Here is a 16885-nt window from a genome sequence, read left to right as displayed (position 1 = left end):
ACAGCGGCAGCAGCTGCCTTTCCCAGGGACCACCTGGCTGGGATCGTCTCAGGAATCCCAGGCAAAAGGCTCCCAAACGCCAAGGGTCCCCCTCCCCCCCCCAGCCCCAGTGTCCAGGGCGACCTCTGGCCGAGCTGCACATCACCACCAGTGGGCACCCTGGGGAAGCTCAGTGGGCAGCCAAGGCTTATGCTCTCCGAGCTCAGGTGACGTCCTGGAGATGGTGGCAGCCGGATGGCTTTGGGCAGCTGGTGCCCAGGCTCAGGGCCACGTAGGCCGATCTGAGCCTGGCTCTTGCCGACGGCCGATTTGGGTTCAGTCTTGGCTCAGAAAATTGAAGGGCAGAGCCCAGCAAAACAGTGATTGCCACAGATGGCTGCCCAGTGCCGGGGCAGGTATGTCCTTGCCTAAAGGAGCCGAGATCGCTCCTTGGCGTGAAGTGAGATGCACTCCTGCCGTGGCCCCGGCAGGCTGGTGCCACAGCGTCTCCCTGGCTCAGATGCTGGCAGGGGGTCTGGGCTCCCATCGGCCCCAGGCCTGCTCCGACCACGTCCACCTCGAGCCTGCGCGGCCCAAGGAGGCAACGGGGACAACTGGCTGGAGGGGGCCTCCGAACCCGTGGCCGAGCCTCGCAGTCACCTTGAGACCAGGCCCCCCTCTTAGCTCTCTGAGACCCGTGAATAAACCAAAGCCAAGACCAGGCCACGGACCCACCACGGAGCCATCTCTCCCCACGCCCACCCAACATGGGTGCTGGGGTTCTCCCCGCGGGAACTCAGCGGTACCAGAGGGCAGTCACCCCAGCACCGGAGCCCCACCCTGCCCCTGGCCACCTGTGCCATCGGATCATCCTCAGGCCCCAAGTGCCCTTGTGGCCAAGAGCCCCAGAGGGAGGTCCAGGGCCGGGGTCTCTTGGAGCCTGGTGGTGGGGCGGCCAGGTGCACTCAGTACCTGAGCAAGGGCTGCTTGGGGTGCGGTGGCTGGTCTGCCCCCGGGCACAGCGGGGCCTTCTTGGTCACCTGCTTGTAGATGTTCCTGGCGGCCACTCCAATCCACAGCATGGTGGAGAGTGTGGAGTAATGCAGCACGATGCCCACCTGGGGGGAGAGAGCGAGTGAGCCAACCCCCCCACAGCCCTGCCTCCGCCAGCGCACGTTCCCCCAAGTCCGAGCCCCTCCCCCTTGCATCCTCAGGAGGTGGTGACAGGAAGTGGGACTGGCAGGGGGCACTGGGGTCCTCGGGGCAGATGCCACACTTCACAGGGGCTGGAGCTCAAGGGAGTCGCGTGGGCTGCCAGGACCCTTGAACGGTCAGCATGGCCATCCTGCAGAGAGGTGTGTGAGCGACACCCTGGGCACGGTCCTAGTGGCGAGCACATCCTCCCGCACGTGGGCCGGGTGCACACGTCTGTGTGGTTGGCATGGCTCAGCCCCAGCGGCGCCCACCAAAGGAAGGGAGGGGCGACGGCGCAGCGGGGTCTCCCGGGATTCCGGTGTTTGCGGCTCGCGGGTGAGATACAGCGCTTTGGGGTCAGAGGCTGAGTTCACTCCCTGCCAGTCGGAGTCGCTCATTACTATGGCAATAATCTGCCTTAGCTGATTACGTATTCCACACCCCGTCATCTCCATCCGATCTGTAAAATGAGTTACCTTTGAAGTAATAACCTGACATTTCGCAATGACAAGTAAAACATGGCTGTAATTGTAAGGATGTCAACGTTTAAGGGATACAGAGATTCTGGGAATAAAGGTAACATCGCACCATTATAATGATTTATCAACTCCAGGGTTCAGTGTTTACTTATGGGAAGGCTCCGTAATAATGGGTGAGAACGCCGTGGGGTGGTGGGAAACTCCCTGGGCTGTGTTTACGGTTTCAGATGGCTCCCTGCAGCGGGGAGAGCCCAGCCTTTCCCTCCGCCTGACTTGGGCCTCGTGGTGGGGCCGTGTGCGCCTGGGGCCTTGAGCTCATGGCCTCACCCCAGCCTGGCCGAGAGGAGGCATGAGGACCTGAGGGGCTAGAACTCCCCGCACCAGAAACAGGAGGAAAGGGGACCATGTGGGCCTGGCCCTCGACTGCAGGACAGCAGAGTGGCTCTCGTCACGTGTGAGTAGAAACAGTCAGAGACACGTCCTTAGAAGGAACGCCACCCTCGGCCTCTGGAGCTGGTCCCAGGCCGGGAAGAGGACCCGGAACCCAGAGTGGGGGCAGGGAGGCAGCAGAGCCAGGTCTGCCCTTCACCCGTCTGTCCCGAGCGTCGCCCGGACTGTGAAAGTTTGTGGGTGATGAGAAGGTGTAAATGGCAGGACTCCGTCTGCCAGACACCAGCTTCAGGCTGGACACGTGGAGTGGTCGCAGGGTCGTTACCCTGGCGTCCAGACGGCCCCTCTGCCATGCTGGCCGCCGCCCGTGCTTCCGGACCCAGGGCTGGCGCTGACGCACAGGGATTAGCGAGGCCCGCGGCGGCCGCCCATGCCCATGATGTCAGGGAGCCCTTCAGTGAGGCTCGCAGCCATGGTTTCGTCGCCATAACAACCGTCTGTTCCCTCCAGCCATCCTGAGCCACTCTCGTTCCTCATGTCTCTGTAACACATTTCTCTGTGACACCTGGATGAGGAGGGTTGGCTGCAGGGTCTGTGTCAGGCCTCGCGTGGTGGTGAGCTGTCGCTGTCGCGGAGAGGGCAGGCTGGCCGCCGGCCGGAGCAAATCCACATTTATGCTAATGACTCGGCTTGTGTGATCACGGAGGCTGAGACACCCAGAATTTGCAGCTGGCGGGACAGCCGACTGTGCGGTTTCGGTCTGAGCCCGGATCCAAAGGAGAGAGACTGAGGTCCCAGCCCCAGGACACACAGGGGTCTCTCTTACTCAGACTTCTCTTCTGTCCAGGCCCGCGTGGACTGGATGAGGCCAGTGTTGGGGAGGACAGTCTGCTTTCCTCCGGCCACGGCTCGAATGTTCACCTCACGCAGAAACACGCTCACAGACGGGCGCAGAAAGAGGTTTGACCAAAAAGATGTTTGCACCATGGCCGTTCGGCTCGACACAGAATGTCAGCCTTCACACCTTCCAACCGTCCTGGTCCTGGACCATGTCCCCTGGGCTCTCTCTCCTCCAGCGAGTGACGGCCCCATGGCTGTGGCCACCCAGCCCCGCACCTGCTCTCTCTCCTCTGGGCGCTCGGTGGGTGATGTTCAGCCTGCGTGCGGCCGGCTGTCCTGCTGGAATCTTGTTCTCACTGCCCCAGACCTGGCCTACTGCTCGTCTGTGAGAGAAAGCGAGTTCCTGATTCCTTCTGGAAACGTGGTCGGGAAGCCAGGCCAGCACGGACTCCAGAACCGAGGTTGCTCCCCGACAGGGCCATGAGGTTGTCACTACGAGGGGACCGAGCGTGTCTCACACCAGCAGGACCTCTGCAGATCCTGCCTCTCCAGACCCCCCAGGCCTGTCCGCCCCCATCCACCACACACTTCGGGGTCCACCCGGCTGCACCAGCCAGGCCTCGGCTGCCACGAGGACGCCTGGCCCCCAGAGCCTCTGTCTGGGCTGGCAGTCTTGGGGTGGGCTCCCTGTTGGGGGAGGCGGGGCTCCCAGGCCTGTAAGGGCCGTGATGACCTGAGGGGCTGGCTGCACCGCCAGGTCCCAGGGCTCCGACTGCAGGGTCCCGGCGTGCGGAGCGTTGGTGGCAAAGTGTGGAATAAAGATAACAATCCATATCACTGTTTCCAGACGGCTCCACGTCTCAGGAGGTGTTCACAGGCGGACGGTAAATTGGATTTCCCGGGGCTCTCCCAGGGGGTGTTTCCACGCTATCGAGAGGCTTCCGGAAGCGTGTCTGCCCCTCTGCACGGTTTTCAGGGATGTGCTGGTGACTTTTCTGCTGGGGTCCAGGAACAGGTGGCAGAATCGTCTTCCCAATGGGATGGTTGGCCCTAACATGGATTTGCGGAAAAGTGACCTCTCTTCCGTGTAGAGGAGCGTGGGGAGACTGGGCCACAGGGCCCCCGGGTCCTGTCTCATGGGTCTGGCACCCTGTTTGCAGGGGGGAGGGCATCGGGGGGGAGCTCACAGCCTGACTCCTCCCCAAGGATCAGGGGGGGAGCTCACAGCCTGACTCCTCCCCAAGGTGCCCCTGTGGGAGCAGCCTCTTGCCCCTGACACCCAGGAGCCGCCCAGCTGCCGCCATCTGTGCAGGAGGACGAGTCATTTTTCGTGTGGACAGGGGGCGTGGAGGCCAGGTAACTGGGCTGCAGCAGCCCTCACGGCTGTCAATAAACTGTTGTTGAATTCACACAACCAAGGCTGCGAGGGGTGCGTGTGACGTCCTGGTGGGTGCCGGCAGAGACGCTCCCTCCACGTGGTCCAAGCAGATGGACACACACCAAATGAGTCCTTGGTGAGATGCACTGTGGTCCATGGGGAAGCCCCACCTGGCCCCCGCCTGGGTGCTGGAGGGGTCTGCCCACCTGGAGGGGTCTGCCCGCCTGGAGGGCACTGTCCACTGGGCTGAGCTGAGGCCAGGAGTAGGCGGGCTGGTGAGAGGCTGGAGGCGGAGAGCACGAGGGGCCTCGATATCCAGTTGCAAAGGCACCTGGGCCTTCTGTCCTTGACTCACAGTTGACGGAAGGGCCTCTTTCTGGGCTCTGTCAGGACCGGAGGGTAGTTCGTACTACCCATCCCGCCTTCTTTTGGCCGCCCTGTGTGGCAGGTGGGATCTTAGTTCCCTGACCAGGGATCATACCTGGGCCCCCTGCAGTGGAAGTGCGGAGTCTTAACCACTGGACTGCCAGGGAAGTCCCTTTCCCCCCTTTTAAGGAAGGTCAGGAGGGGCTGTGGGGTGGGAAGAAGACCCCTCTGTGTCTTCTCTGTGCTCCCCTTTCACCTGAGAGGGCCAGACCTCCCCAGCACAAGACCGCTGAGTCTCACTTGGAGGGGGGGGGCCCGCGTGTCTCTTCCATGGCCCCGAAAACCCGGCGACCCACCAGCGATGGCACTCTCTCACCTACATCCATGGACTCTTACCTGGGCCGAGGGAGCAGGGGGTCCCACCCCTGTGCTCCTACCCCACCTGTCTCTGCAGGAGAGGCAGGTCGCATCCCTGTTTCTGTGATGAGCCCCGGACTATGAATGTCTCATTAACATGTCACCATAGGCCTTGGAGAAAACTGGTCCGATTGGAAAATAAACTAAATGACATGATCAAATGCCGAGCAAATCGGTCAGACTCACGCGGGAGAGGTGTAGGCACACTGGATGCTTAACTGCCCCCTTCACGAGAAGCCTGAGCGAGCGCTTGAGTGTGGTTTCACACACAAGACGGTTGTCACGAATTTCCCCTTTGGAAGGAGAGTCGACAAGCACTTCAGAGTTTGTAGCAAGATGACGACCCAAAGCACTCACCGTCTGGCACAGGGCAGGGTACTTGGTACGGCTGATACCGCCAGCAAACACGGAGAAGGTCAGGGCCGCGTGGAAGCAGAAGTTCAGGAGCGTGTGCCGGCCTTTCCGGCTGATCCGGATGGCGCTGCGGGAACGGAGATTTCAGGTCAGGAACCGGCCTCTCAGGGCAGAGCGTAGAAGTGAACCCTTTTCTCCAAATGCCACGTCCCGTCCACGCGGGGAATGGGCTGAAGACCTCGGAGCGGGACGAAGACGGGCAGGGAAAAGCACACCAGAGAGACCAGGCCGGGGAAAGATGGATGGACACGCTGAATCCACCTTAGCATGTGGCCTTGGGTGGTTTGTTGGAAAATCGCCCTGGAATACTGTGACTGGGAGGTCTCTGGTCATTGGACAGACGAGGACCTTGAGGCCCTGGGACGCTATGATTTGTCCAGTCTCCCAGAGGGAGGATGGGGAAGAAACCCAGTCCCGCCTCCTGGTTCCCCAGACAGAGTTCTTCCCTCTCTGAGCAGAGGCTGTACCTTAGGAGGAGGCTGTGATTGACTGTCTCTGACATGATCCCCTGTAGCCGGGCCTGTACCTGGATAGGATGCTGCCTGTGGCTGTGAACATACCCATGACCAGTCCCCAGCCCTGGCGATGGACAAAATGAAATTTCTTAGCCTATGCCTGCAGCTGTGATTATGACCACAGCTTCTCTGTGGCCTTGAACACACCCAGGCCTCTACCTATGACCATGGCCTTGGACACGCCCAACCCTCTACCTGTGACCCTGGCCTTGGACACGCCCAACCCTCTACCTATGACCCTGGCCTTGGACACGCCCAAGCCTCTACCTATGACCCTGGCCTTGGACACGCCCAAGCCTCTTCCCCTGACCCTGGCCTTGGACACGCCCAAGCCTCTTCCCCTGGCCCTGGCCTTGGACATGCCCAAGTCTCTACCTGTGACCCTGGCCTTGGACACGCCCAAGCCTCTACCTATGACCCTGGCCTTGGACACGCCCAAGCCTCTTCCCCTGACCCTGGCATTGGACACGCCCAAGCCTCTTCCCATGACCCTGGCCTTGGACACGCCCAAGCCTCTTCCCATGACCATGGTTATGACCGTGGCCTGGGCTTTGCCCATGACTTTGATTGTGGACTTGACCCTGATGGGTGGCCGGGACCCCTCCTCACATTACCCAGCGCATCTTCAAGTGATGCCCCAGCCCCTCCAGGCAGACGTGGCCAGGAAACCAGCTCTGTAGGAAACCAGTTGGACTCCCCTATAGATGAAAAGCAGAGGGCAAGGCTGCTTGAAGTTTCTGCAGCTACTCTAACTTCCTCAGGCCACGGGCTGTAGGGGCCCCTGAACAGACACGGTGCCATTGGAGAAAGAGCGCGTGTCACCTGAATTGATGAGCACGGGGGGGCCCGGGATGGAAGGTGAGGGTGTCGCCCAGCACTTGGCCACCCTCGGCTGCCAGCGCTGTCTGGGCACTGGGCAGCCTCAAGCTGGCCGGCTGCCTGTGAAGCACCTTCCTGGACTCCTTGCTACGTGAGGGCAAGAGAGAGCTTGCCCTCGAAGGCGAGGGGCAGGGTGGGCCTTACCTCTGGTGCACGACGTAGGTGATGGCGGAGGCCAGCAGACACAACAGCATGACGGCAGTGCAGGCGTACACGACAGGGTGCAGGAACTCCCCTGGGGACTGGGGCAGGGACAGGACAGTCCTCAAATCCTGGAAAGGACACGGAGCACACCCGTGTGACCGAGGTGGCCGGGCTGTCCCTAGGTTCAGCCTCCGCCCGGCGAGGGGCTGGAAGCATTTCCTGGATCGGGTGGAGGTTCGCAGGTCTCAGCAGAAATGGTCGACCTGGGGCAGGGGAGGGCCCCCAACCTGCGGAGCGCTCAGGGCAGGCGGCGTGTGGCCTCGTGGGCCCCCCACCAGCTGCGGGCGCCTCTGGGGGCTCTGACGGCCAGCTCCCCAAGGGCAGCCTCCTGCTGTGCTGTCTGTTGGCCTCCAGACTCCTCGCCCTCCCGGGGGGGCTGGTGGACCACCCGGCTCCTGCTTCTGTCAAATGCCCTTGTATGACGGCACAACTTGCTCCCATGAGGCTCGTGTCAGATTACCCCCAAGTCCACTCTGGGCCTCACACCCACTGCAATGCTGCTTTTCGTGGTCTCCCAGGAGAATTTGTATCATTTCAGTAAGTCTGCCCAGAGGTGACTCAGGTCAGTGGGGGAAGAGCAGCAGGTGTGAACAGGCTCGAGAACCCCAGGTGTACAACCTTCACTGTTGGTCACAGCCCAGGTTAAGGGCTGAAGGTCAGGGTTCAAAGGATATCCATTTTCCCTGGAGGATGTAAGACTGAGGGCAGAATGCCCCGGGCTGGACATTCAGAGCTGAGGGAGGTTCTGTCTTTTTATTCATCAGGTAAGCGAGGCCCCCTGCATCAGGCGCTGGGGCTCTGAGGCCAACCCCCGACGCAGCCCCGGAAGTGCCCTGCGTCGGAGCTGCGTTCCCAGGGCGAGGCCGGGCACACCCGCCAGGGGCACCCCCAGGGCCGGTGGAGGACACGGAGGGGCTCGGGGCACACCAGGCTGGGAGGTAGGGGCTAGAGCCCGCGGCACCCACCTCTGACCTCCGACCCTCTGCCCGCACCGAGCCCTGCTCTGGATGCTTCGTGTGGTACAAGTCGTCGAGTCACACGAGAAGCCCGCTGTGGACTGAGTTGTCCCCACCATCCGGAGGGGATGGCTTTTAGGGATGTGGCTCAGGTTGGGTAGGGTCCTCTGGTGGCCCTGACCAAAGGGACCAGAGTCCCTGTAAGAAGGGGCCGGCACCAGCACACGGCGGGAGGGGCTGTCTACACTGCAAGGAGAGGCCTCAGGAGAAGCCAGCCTGCAGGCACCTGAACCTTGGACGTCCAGCCTCCTGGACTGTGGTTTAAGCCGCCTGCTCTGTGGGACTTTGTCACGGCCGCCCCAGGGGACAAGCTGAGCGGTGCTCTGGTTCCCACTGCTCAGGTCAGAGGGCGGAGCCCTTGCTCGATGCCCCAGCCTGAATGGCCTACTCTGCTCCCACAGCCCTGGGGGACACGCTGGGCTCTGGGGAGCAGGCTGGGGGCCAGTGCCCACAGGCTGAGCTGGGCCTGTGGAGGGCTGCCTGGTGTCCCCTGTGGGACCACCTGAGCTGTGCCAGCTGTGACCACGGGGCTGGTGGTCAGAGCTAGGGGTCTGCCGTCGTCCTGGCCCCATTCCCGCAGACCACAGGGGTGTCCATGGCTGACGGCCCCGCCCCAGGCCCAGAGCAGCTCCAACTGGTGCCTCGCTGGGCTGTGAGGACAGCAGAGGTGGCTGGCGGCTCCTCCAGGATGGAGTCGTGGGGAGCAGAGAGGCACGCCGAGAAGGCCTTGGCCTGTCACGGCGGGAGTCAGGAAGCCAGCGCGTCCGGGCTCAGGTGGCTTCTCTCCTCGTGGACATTCCTGGAGGCCCGGCCAGCCAGAGGACGTGCTCAGAGGAGCCACCCTGGGCCCAGCTGGGGCCTCTGCACCCCGACTTTGCTCCGACGCAGGGACTTTGGTGAGGAGGTCGCTGTTGTCGTGGCAACAGCTGATTGAATTTGGTCACCCGGGAAGAGGCACCGAGTGACCTGGATGCAAAGGGGGCCTCAGCGTCTGGCTGCCCAGGGGCCCCGCTGTCCAGTGAAGCCAGAAATAGCGCCCTGCCCAGAATAAGCAGGCGGTCGGGGAAGGGCGCCGTGCCGCTTGGCAGACCGCAGGCCGGACACCGCGGCTGCCCTCATGCTGCAGTCCTGACTGTCCACGGGCCAGGAAGCCTGAAGCGCAGGTGTAGGCGTGCACGGAACACCAACAGCTCCCGTCTGGACACCCAGGGTGTCAGCAGGATGCACGCTGCACCCGCAGCCCGAATCCACGAGCTCAGGAGGAAAGGCAGCCGACAGACGCCAGCCTCGAGGCAACTGGGGCGCAGGGGCTGCACGTCCCCAGGGGAGACCTGGAGGTCCCGCCCACCCAAGATGCCTGGGAAGGCTTGGCACAGGGGAGGGTCTGTGGTCAAATCCTGGCAGGGCTCCCACCACACCCAGCGGAGCACGAAGGCTACTGGGCCCTGTGTCCTGCAGCCAGGAGCCTCCGTCTGGGCGAGGATGGGCCTCTGTGATGAGGGGCAGGATGGTCTCCTGGTGGAGAATAGAAGTTTCACGAGAGAGAGAGAGCAGCCTGCCGTTCTTGCTTCCCGGGGGCGTTCAGCTCCCACCAGCGTCCCGCCTGCCAGGGGCCCTCACGCATCCTGAATTCTGAAGCATTTGGTGTCAGGCGATGGCGGGAAGGGGGCTCATGAGGCCCAGTAGTCCCAGGGTGTTTCTGCATTTGTCAGGCTCCGCGGGCACCAGCCTCCTGCCAGATGCAACTCACTGCAAACGTCGAGGAAAGGCAGGTTTTCCTGGGCAAGTCCTGATGTTGGATGATCTTTTCATTGAGAGTCATCAGCCGGGAGTGTTGGATTCAGGTCTGACCGGGCACTGGCGGCGTCCCTGGGCCTGTGTGTGTCGTCCTTTTCATGGGAGACGATGGTGTGTCCCTCCTGTGACATCAGCCGGGGCTCAGACCCCCTGACCCTTCACAAAAGTGCACCTGGGCCTCTGTTACTGGTTTCATGTCCACAGGTAAGAGCCGCTCCGGGTCTGGCCCGTCAGGTTCTCTCACTGACTCAATCGGGACCCGTGTGTCCTGGTGTCTCTCCTGGAGCTGAAGGACCCGGGGCGGGTCCACCCCCTCTGGGGGGCTTACAAACCCCTTCCCCACCTTTTCTGGGTGCTGTCACCTGTACTGCTGCCCCTCAAGACTGAGGTCAGACCCCTGACTCTTTCTGGGGTTGGGGGAGGGATGGCGGAGGAGGGGGGTGAACAAAGCAAGCACACGCTTCCTGATGCAGTATCCACAGCGACGGCCTGATGCCCTGACCCACGACGGGGGAGCCCATGCAGCTCCCGGACCTGCGGTGGAGAGCTTACCTCCAAAAGCATCTTAGCTGCCAGCTTCTATTCACACACGCAAACCCCCTTTATGTTAAGCCTAGTGAGAGCCAGAACTGGTTTTCCTGCAGCAGGAAAACATCTCAGAGCATCCGTTCAAGACCCAGAGGCATTTCCTGAGGACGACGCCCAGCCTGTCGTTGGACCAGCCCGGAGGCCACCTGCTTTTGGACCCCTTCCCTCTCGTCCGAGGGCCCGGTTTTGAGGCTTCTCACAGTGGTGAGGGGGGTCTCCGAGCCCGCAGCACCTACATCCACAGTATATGATTTAGGAGGAACAGAGATTTAATTCCACTTGGCCTCCTATTTTTCTTCCTTTCTCCAAATCAGAGTTATCAACAGTGCTTTCTACATTTTTAGAGGTGACATTTAAAATTCAAAGTAAGTAATGCAAAATGGCGCTGGAATTTATATTTTAAAGTTCACACATGTACACGTTCCTCTTGGAATAAGCTACTCTGCGAGCGTTCCACGGGCAAAACCCTTATGATGGTCCAGTATGTGGTCAGACAGCATTGGATGGGCAAGTCCCTCAGAGGCCGTGGACCCAGCGGTGCTCTGGGGACCAGCGACAGTGGATGGAGCGTTGACCTCAGAGCAGAGAGGCTGGAGAGAGGTCCAGAGAACCCATGGAGGAAGAGGGGAGGCGAAGGCAATGCCCAGAGGATGTGGCCACACACCACGTGCCGGGAGCCGCCCAGCTGCGGGGCTGAAGCCCGCAATTCCCGCTCACGTCTGTGCCTGTAGGACGACCGGCGGGGCTGCGGTGGAAGCTACAGCTAAAGTGTGTCTCCTCTGGGGACCCCGGGCTCCTGCTTCCCCATGGAGCCTGCAGGCTCTGAGCAGTGGTCCTGGGGCGGCAGTCCCCGTGCCTGGTTTGTATTTCCCCTTTTCCTTTACACCTCATCATGATTTTAGTTGGATGTGTCCTTTTTGGTATGTTTTGCAATCAAACAAATCGGGATGTTAAGCAAGACAAGAAGAAAGGAGGGAAGAGGTCAGGTCAGGGGTCGCTTGTCTGATCAAAAGCGGCAAATGGACCTCTCCAGGCCGCGGTGCAGACCGTGTACGGGTGTCCCTCCCGCATGGCCAGGCATCAAGGCTGGGCCTTTAGGGGTCTAGGGTGGGCAAGTCCTTCCACCTGGGCTTGTCCCGACCAAGACTGAGCTCTGTGGAGCCTGCGGCCCCTCGTCTGCTTTTTAGTGACGACCCTGCTGATCTGTCAGCCTTCCCTGAGAGAGTCCCGGGGGAGAGGCGGACGCAGATGAGCCATCTCTGCATTCGGAGCACAGGTTGGCCCGACTGGGCATTTGTGTGGTTTGTAGCATCTTCCTTTGAGGGTGCGTGGGCTGGTCTAATTATGAAGAACTTTGGAGAAAAGACCTTGAGAAATACGACGGGCTTTCCTTCAGGACTGGGGTTACTTGCTTAAAACCGTCAACAGTAAGGGGAGGCCTGAGGTGGGCGACAAACTCTGTGAGCCTAAGGCAGGTTTTCTGAGTTAGAAATTTAAATATTGGACTGAATCGAAAGCAGCGAACTGGAGGAACTCACTGAAGCTCTGAGGCTGGAGCATCGCAGGCGGGCAGCGGGCGGGTCGGAGTGGGAACCCACCCACAGGTGTGGCCCGGGTTCCACGGGCTCAGAGGGAGCCCATGGGCGCCCTGCGGGGTCCCGCCTCCTGCTGATACACCGGCTTCCCGGGCCCCGCCCTGCATCCACCCTGGTCTCTCTGGGGCTTTACTTCCACCCTTCTTGTTGGAACGCGGGTGCTTCTGTGTGGACCGGGGCGTCCTGCGTGGCGTCTGCCCTTGGGATGGCCTGGCCTCTCACCCTGTCCCGGCTCCAGGCCCTGCAGGACCTGGCAAAGGTCACCCCGACTCGAAGCCAGCGGGGCTGCCACCGCGGCCGCCTCCTGGGCCCGGGCCACGCTGAAGAGCCATCGCCGAGCAGGTCTCCGTGGCACTCAGGCCACCACATCGGTGAGCGGGTGGGCTCACCCTCTGGGCCCCACTTGAGGCCACAGGGGCTGCGGGGAGGCCATGTACACCAGTCCTGCCACCCAGCTAATCCCCCGCGACAGGTATGGCCGGAGAGCAGCGGCGGGGCCAGCACCGCCCGCGGGACCGCCGGATGCCACACTCAGGAAGGAAAGAGTGCCCGGGCTTGGACGGTTTCCACTCCAGTTCCAGACCCGTCACTTTGCTCCCTTGGAGAGCGCTGCTCTCTGCGCTAACGGTGAGGATCAGAGAGGAGCACGAGGGCAGAGCCGCACGCGCTTGGGGACCTTCTTGAAATCGAGTATCAACAGCACCATCGCAGAGGCAGCCGTGCAGTCAGGTCCTGCTTTACACTCTGATGAGGGTTAGCGCCGGGCAGGTGTGGGGCCTGGGCTTTACCTGCTGGAGACCAGGCGGCAGGGTGCAGGTCCCCCAGCCCCTCAGCCCCCAGGGGAGCGCCTGGGTGTTCACCAACCTGTTGGTGCCGAGGGCACACAGGCAACTCGCTCAGAAGGAGGCACAGGTGCCCGAAGATGCTCAGGGCTCAGCACGGTTCAAACCGGGGTCGTGGGCACCTCGACACCTCCAGGTGCCTCCAGGACACCTCGGTGCCGTTACACTCAGGAGCTGGTTGGGCAGCTGACTGCCAGGGCCAGGCCCGAGCAGGTGGCCGGAGCGTGGCATCCTGGGGCACGGGGCCGGAGCTGCCCCCGCTGGCTGTCCTCCCCACAGCCCCCAGGGGCCGCAGGCGTCTCACCCACAGGCTCCCAGACACAGGCAGGAAAGTGCTTGCAGCAGAACTGCAGCACCACACGTTAGGTTGGCATCTCTGTTCCTCTCAGAAGCTCTCTCCGGTGTAAATGTTATTTGTTAGCAATAAAACCCCAACAAACTGCTGAGATTCCAAGCTCTCCAGGCAAGGGAAATCCAGCTGGTTCCCAGAGTCCTGGACTGGCCGGCGTGGAGCTGGCTGGGGCTGGGGGGAGGGTGTGGATGGACTTGGAGGAAGGAAGGAGGGTGCTGGGCGGCCTGGGCGGCCCTGCAGATTTGCACAGAAGGGCTGGAGGGTCAGAGACGGAGGCGAAGATGGGGCGTGACGCTGGGGCATCTGGATCACGTGCGGTGGCGCCCCCGGGGCGGTGCTGCCCCCCTTCCCCCTTCATCTGCCAATGACGGGACCCATTTTTCAAATGAGGATATAAATTCGAGGATGCAAAGCTTCAAACACGGCCAACCCGGAGGCCCTGGCTTGTTGGGGGGTGGTGGTGGCAACAGGTGACGGCTCAGAGCTGGGGTGCGGGCCCGGCTGCGCCTGGAGCACACACCCTCAGACGCCTGAGAGGCAGGTGGCACGGCAGCTCTGCGAGATGATGCCGACCTTTGGCAAAAAGCATCTCTCTTGTTTGGACATTTCGAATCCAACAGGAAGAAAATGAGCAAGTGACTCAGACACACCCTTGCTTGTGAAGAGTCAGGTCTGCACTGACGACCCACTGACAGTGTCCTAGCCTCGGCCACTGTGGCCGCGCTGTCCTCGGCCATCGGCGTTCTCTGCGTGTGCTCGGCCGCTGTCCCTCACAAGCATGCACAATGCATTATTTACTCAGCATCACCCTTTCCGGAATCCAAACCAGCAGGAACCACAGGGAAGCGCCCCGAGCCTGCAGGCCGAGCCCCACACAGCCAGCCGCACCCCCTTTTCTGGTGAGAGAGGCGTTCTCTGTGCTTGCCGAACGTGCCGCTGAAGCCCACCCGCATCCCCTGCCATTCGGCCAACTTTCTGACGGGAAGGGGGCCGGCAGGGTTGCAGCGGGAGGGCCGTGTGCGGGGCCTGGGGCCGGGAGAGGGAGGGCCCCAGCCCGGGGTCAGAGAGGTTTTCACAGGTCACGGGTTGAGCCTGGGTGGTGGTGGGACACTGTCTCTTCCACTGATTCAGTGATTCAACACTGCAGCACGTCTGCCACTAATTAGTATGATCTACGCCGAGCAGCCGCTGACGAGCAATGGAGCAGGCAGCCCGAGGCCCCCCCCCCGCCCCGGCCCCGCCCCCAGGGCCCCTGGCCGCAGGGCCAGCATGTGCCCACCACCCCCGGCTGACCACAAGGCAGCTTACTCTCCCTGCCTGGGGATCCGTGAGTGGCGGTGGCGGCCTCAGCCTGCCCGCCCCCCCCACCGGCCCCCGCGCGTACTCACCATGAGCACAGCGAAGTTCCTGAAGTGTGAGCAGGGGATGGAGGTGGTGCCAACCGCACAGCCGATTACGTCGCACCGTTCTCCCCGCCGGCCTCCATGGCCTTCCAGAAGGTCAAGGTCCCAGGCAGCGGCCACGGGGTACAGCCCTGGGCGACCGTGATGGGGCGGGTGAGGGTGGAGAGGCCGCCCCCATCTGTGAAGACAGGGCAGGTCAGGGCGGGTGGGGGTCCTCCCTGCCACCTGCATCTAGCACCCCACCCACAGGGCAGCCCCCCGGCTGCAGCCGGCAGCAGCTGTTTCCGAAGTCTGCCCCCATCTCATCTCCCTTCGACCCAGCCAGCCTGTTGGAGTGTCTGGCTTGAGGTACCGGAGTCAGGCAGAGGCTCCGGGGACGACCTGGGGCCTCAGAGCCTTAGAGGGACGGTGCCCCCGGGGAGCACTTCCTTATCCACATTTAAAAACCAACCTCCGCTCGCCATCCCAGCGCGAGACACTCAGCCCAACCTCAGGCTGCAGAAGACACGCACAGCATGTCTGTCAGGTTAAGTCAAGAGACTCCAATAACCCCCAACGGACAGCCAGACCTGGGAGGGCGAAGCTTCCGCTCCGGACGTGGCCAGACCTCATGGGCTGGCGTCTCCCACACACATCAGTTTATCTGGTGGCTCCGTGCCGTCTGTGTAACGCAAAGTTGCTGAGAAGCTGCATTTGGAAGAGCAGGAACTGCTCACTCCTGGTGGGCACTGATGCCCAGGAAGCGGCCGGGGCAGTGTACGCTGTGGCCACCGGGCTCCGACCTCGCCTCCCCCCCCAAGTCCCACTGCCTCCTCGCCCGGGGGCCCACCTGCCGCGCGGACCCTGGAGAAACGCAGCCCAACTTCTCACCTATTTTGGCAAAAACAGCAGGAGTGGCAGCGGTCCTGCGCTTCCTTGTGGGCGAGAGGCGGTGAGTTCCCGGGTCCGGGAGCAGTTTTCCACCCCAGGGGCAGCGCTGGAGCTCGTGAGTGGAGTTATCAACAGATTGCAAGGCTGCAGCCCGGCGACGGCCAGAGCTCTGCACCGGGGAGGGTGTCAGAGCCGGAGGGGCAGGCAGTCACTGCCGTTCTCCGCAGGCGGCTTCCCGTCTCCGGTGGGGAGTGCCTGCTCTCTCGGGCGGGCGACAGCCAGGGACCAGGGACGGTCGGGAAGCAGGAGCCGTAACCATGGGGATGGGGGAGGCGCTGATGGCTGCGGCCAGCTCCCTGCTGCAGGGTGGGAATGGTTCTTCCCAGCCAGACCGCGGGCCCCATCACACCGCAGAGCCGATTTAAAGAGACAACCGGCGGTTTTGCCTTCTCTTCCAAGAGAATCGGACAACTCTCAGCAAAACGTCTCCCTGAAGAGGCAGAAGGAGGACAGCGCGATGTTATTTTTTTAATTACGGGAACCCCTGTCCACCGGGGCTCTGAGAACAGAAATACAGACAAGGAAATTGATTTTGGAGGAATTTTCACGGTCCTCATATTAAAATATTCTCAAATCCAAATATGGCCACACCGTGGTGAACCCACGAGTCCACGCCAGCATGAGTCAGCAGTGTGATCCTGCCAGTGCAGACAGGCCTCAGCCGTGCAGAAAGAGGCCCGCACACCCCTGCCCAGCCCAGGGTCCCAGCCCCCAGCCCGGGCGTTAGAGCTGGAGATGACAGGACACAGGAAGGAAGGCACGTGTTTGGAGACGAGGGAGGACAGGAGGATGGCGCACAGCGGGACCCTGCCTGCGGGGCGTGTGGGCCGCTGCCTGGCCAGCAGGCCTCTGGGTGGGGCCTTCCCATGCCCCCGGCCCTCATCCCACCAATATTCCCAGCATCCTGTCTGCATCGCTCCCGGCATCCCCGTTGCACCGCTGTGGGACGCTGTGATGGGTCCTGAACCTCAGCTGAGGGACAGGAAACCCCAAGGGGTGAAGGGGTTTTCCAGTCGCCCAGTGACTGGTGTCAGAGCTGAGTGGAGGCCCTCACGCCCAGGCCCGGCCCATCTGGCGTCCTGGGGTGGCTCCCTCAGGGCTGGAGGGCACCGTGGAGCTCCCTGGGGGCCCGGGTTGATGATCCTGGACAAGTGGGGCAGTGGAGGAGGTGGGAAGGCCCTCCCTGGATCGGGGGGCCTTTTGCTCAGACTCCCCCAGGCTGCGGTGGTCCCCACGGGGCTTGTGCCCAGCTGCAGCCGCCTCCACAGACTGTCCGGGGAAGGGGCACAGGTGAACACGGCTCAGGG

The 16885-nt window shown here is 62.3% G+C and overlaps 1 protein-coding gene across 1 annotated transcript in view; it reads right to left on the bottom strand.

Moving 5' to 3' along the window:
• Nucleotides 1-15658, bottom strand: part of ADGRA1 (adhesion G protein-coupled receptor A1) — a 31609-nt gene extending 15951 nt beyond the window's left edge. Inside the window, exons 1-5 of the mRNA XM_029201134.1 lie at nt 15519-15658; nt 14634-14826; nt 6996-7123; nt 5401-5524; nt 952-1097 (exon numbers count right to left, since the gene is read on the bottom strand). Coding sequence (XP_029056967.1) covers nt 952-1097; nt 5401-5524; nt 6996-7123; nt 14634-14636 — 401 coding nt within the window. The 5' untranslated portion in view covers nt 14637-14826; nt 15519-15658. The remainder of the gene's footprint in view (nt 1-951; nt 1098-5400; nt 5525-6995; nt 7124-14633; nt 14827-15518) is intronic.
• Nucleotides 15659-16885: the final 1227 nt, after the last annotated feature.

This window comes from Monodon monoceros, unplaced genomic scaffold (genome assembly GCF_005190385.1).
Source record: "Monodon monoceros isolate NGI ecotype Baffin Bay Population unplaced genomic scaffold, NGI_Narwhal_1 Super_Scaffold_4, whole genome shotgun sequence".
Lineage (NCBI taxonomy): Eukaryota > Metazoa > Chordata > Mammalia > Artiodactyla > Monodontidae > Monodon > Monodon monoceros.
This window is presented reverse-complemented; position numbering and strand designations above follow the sequence as displayed.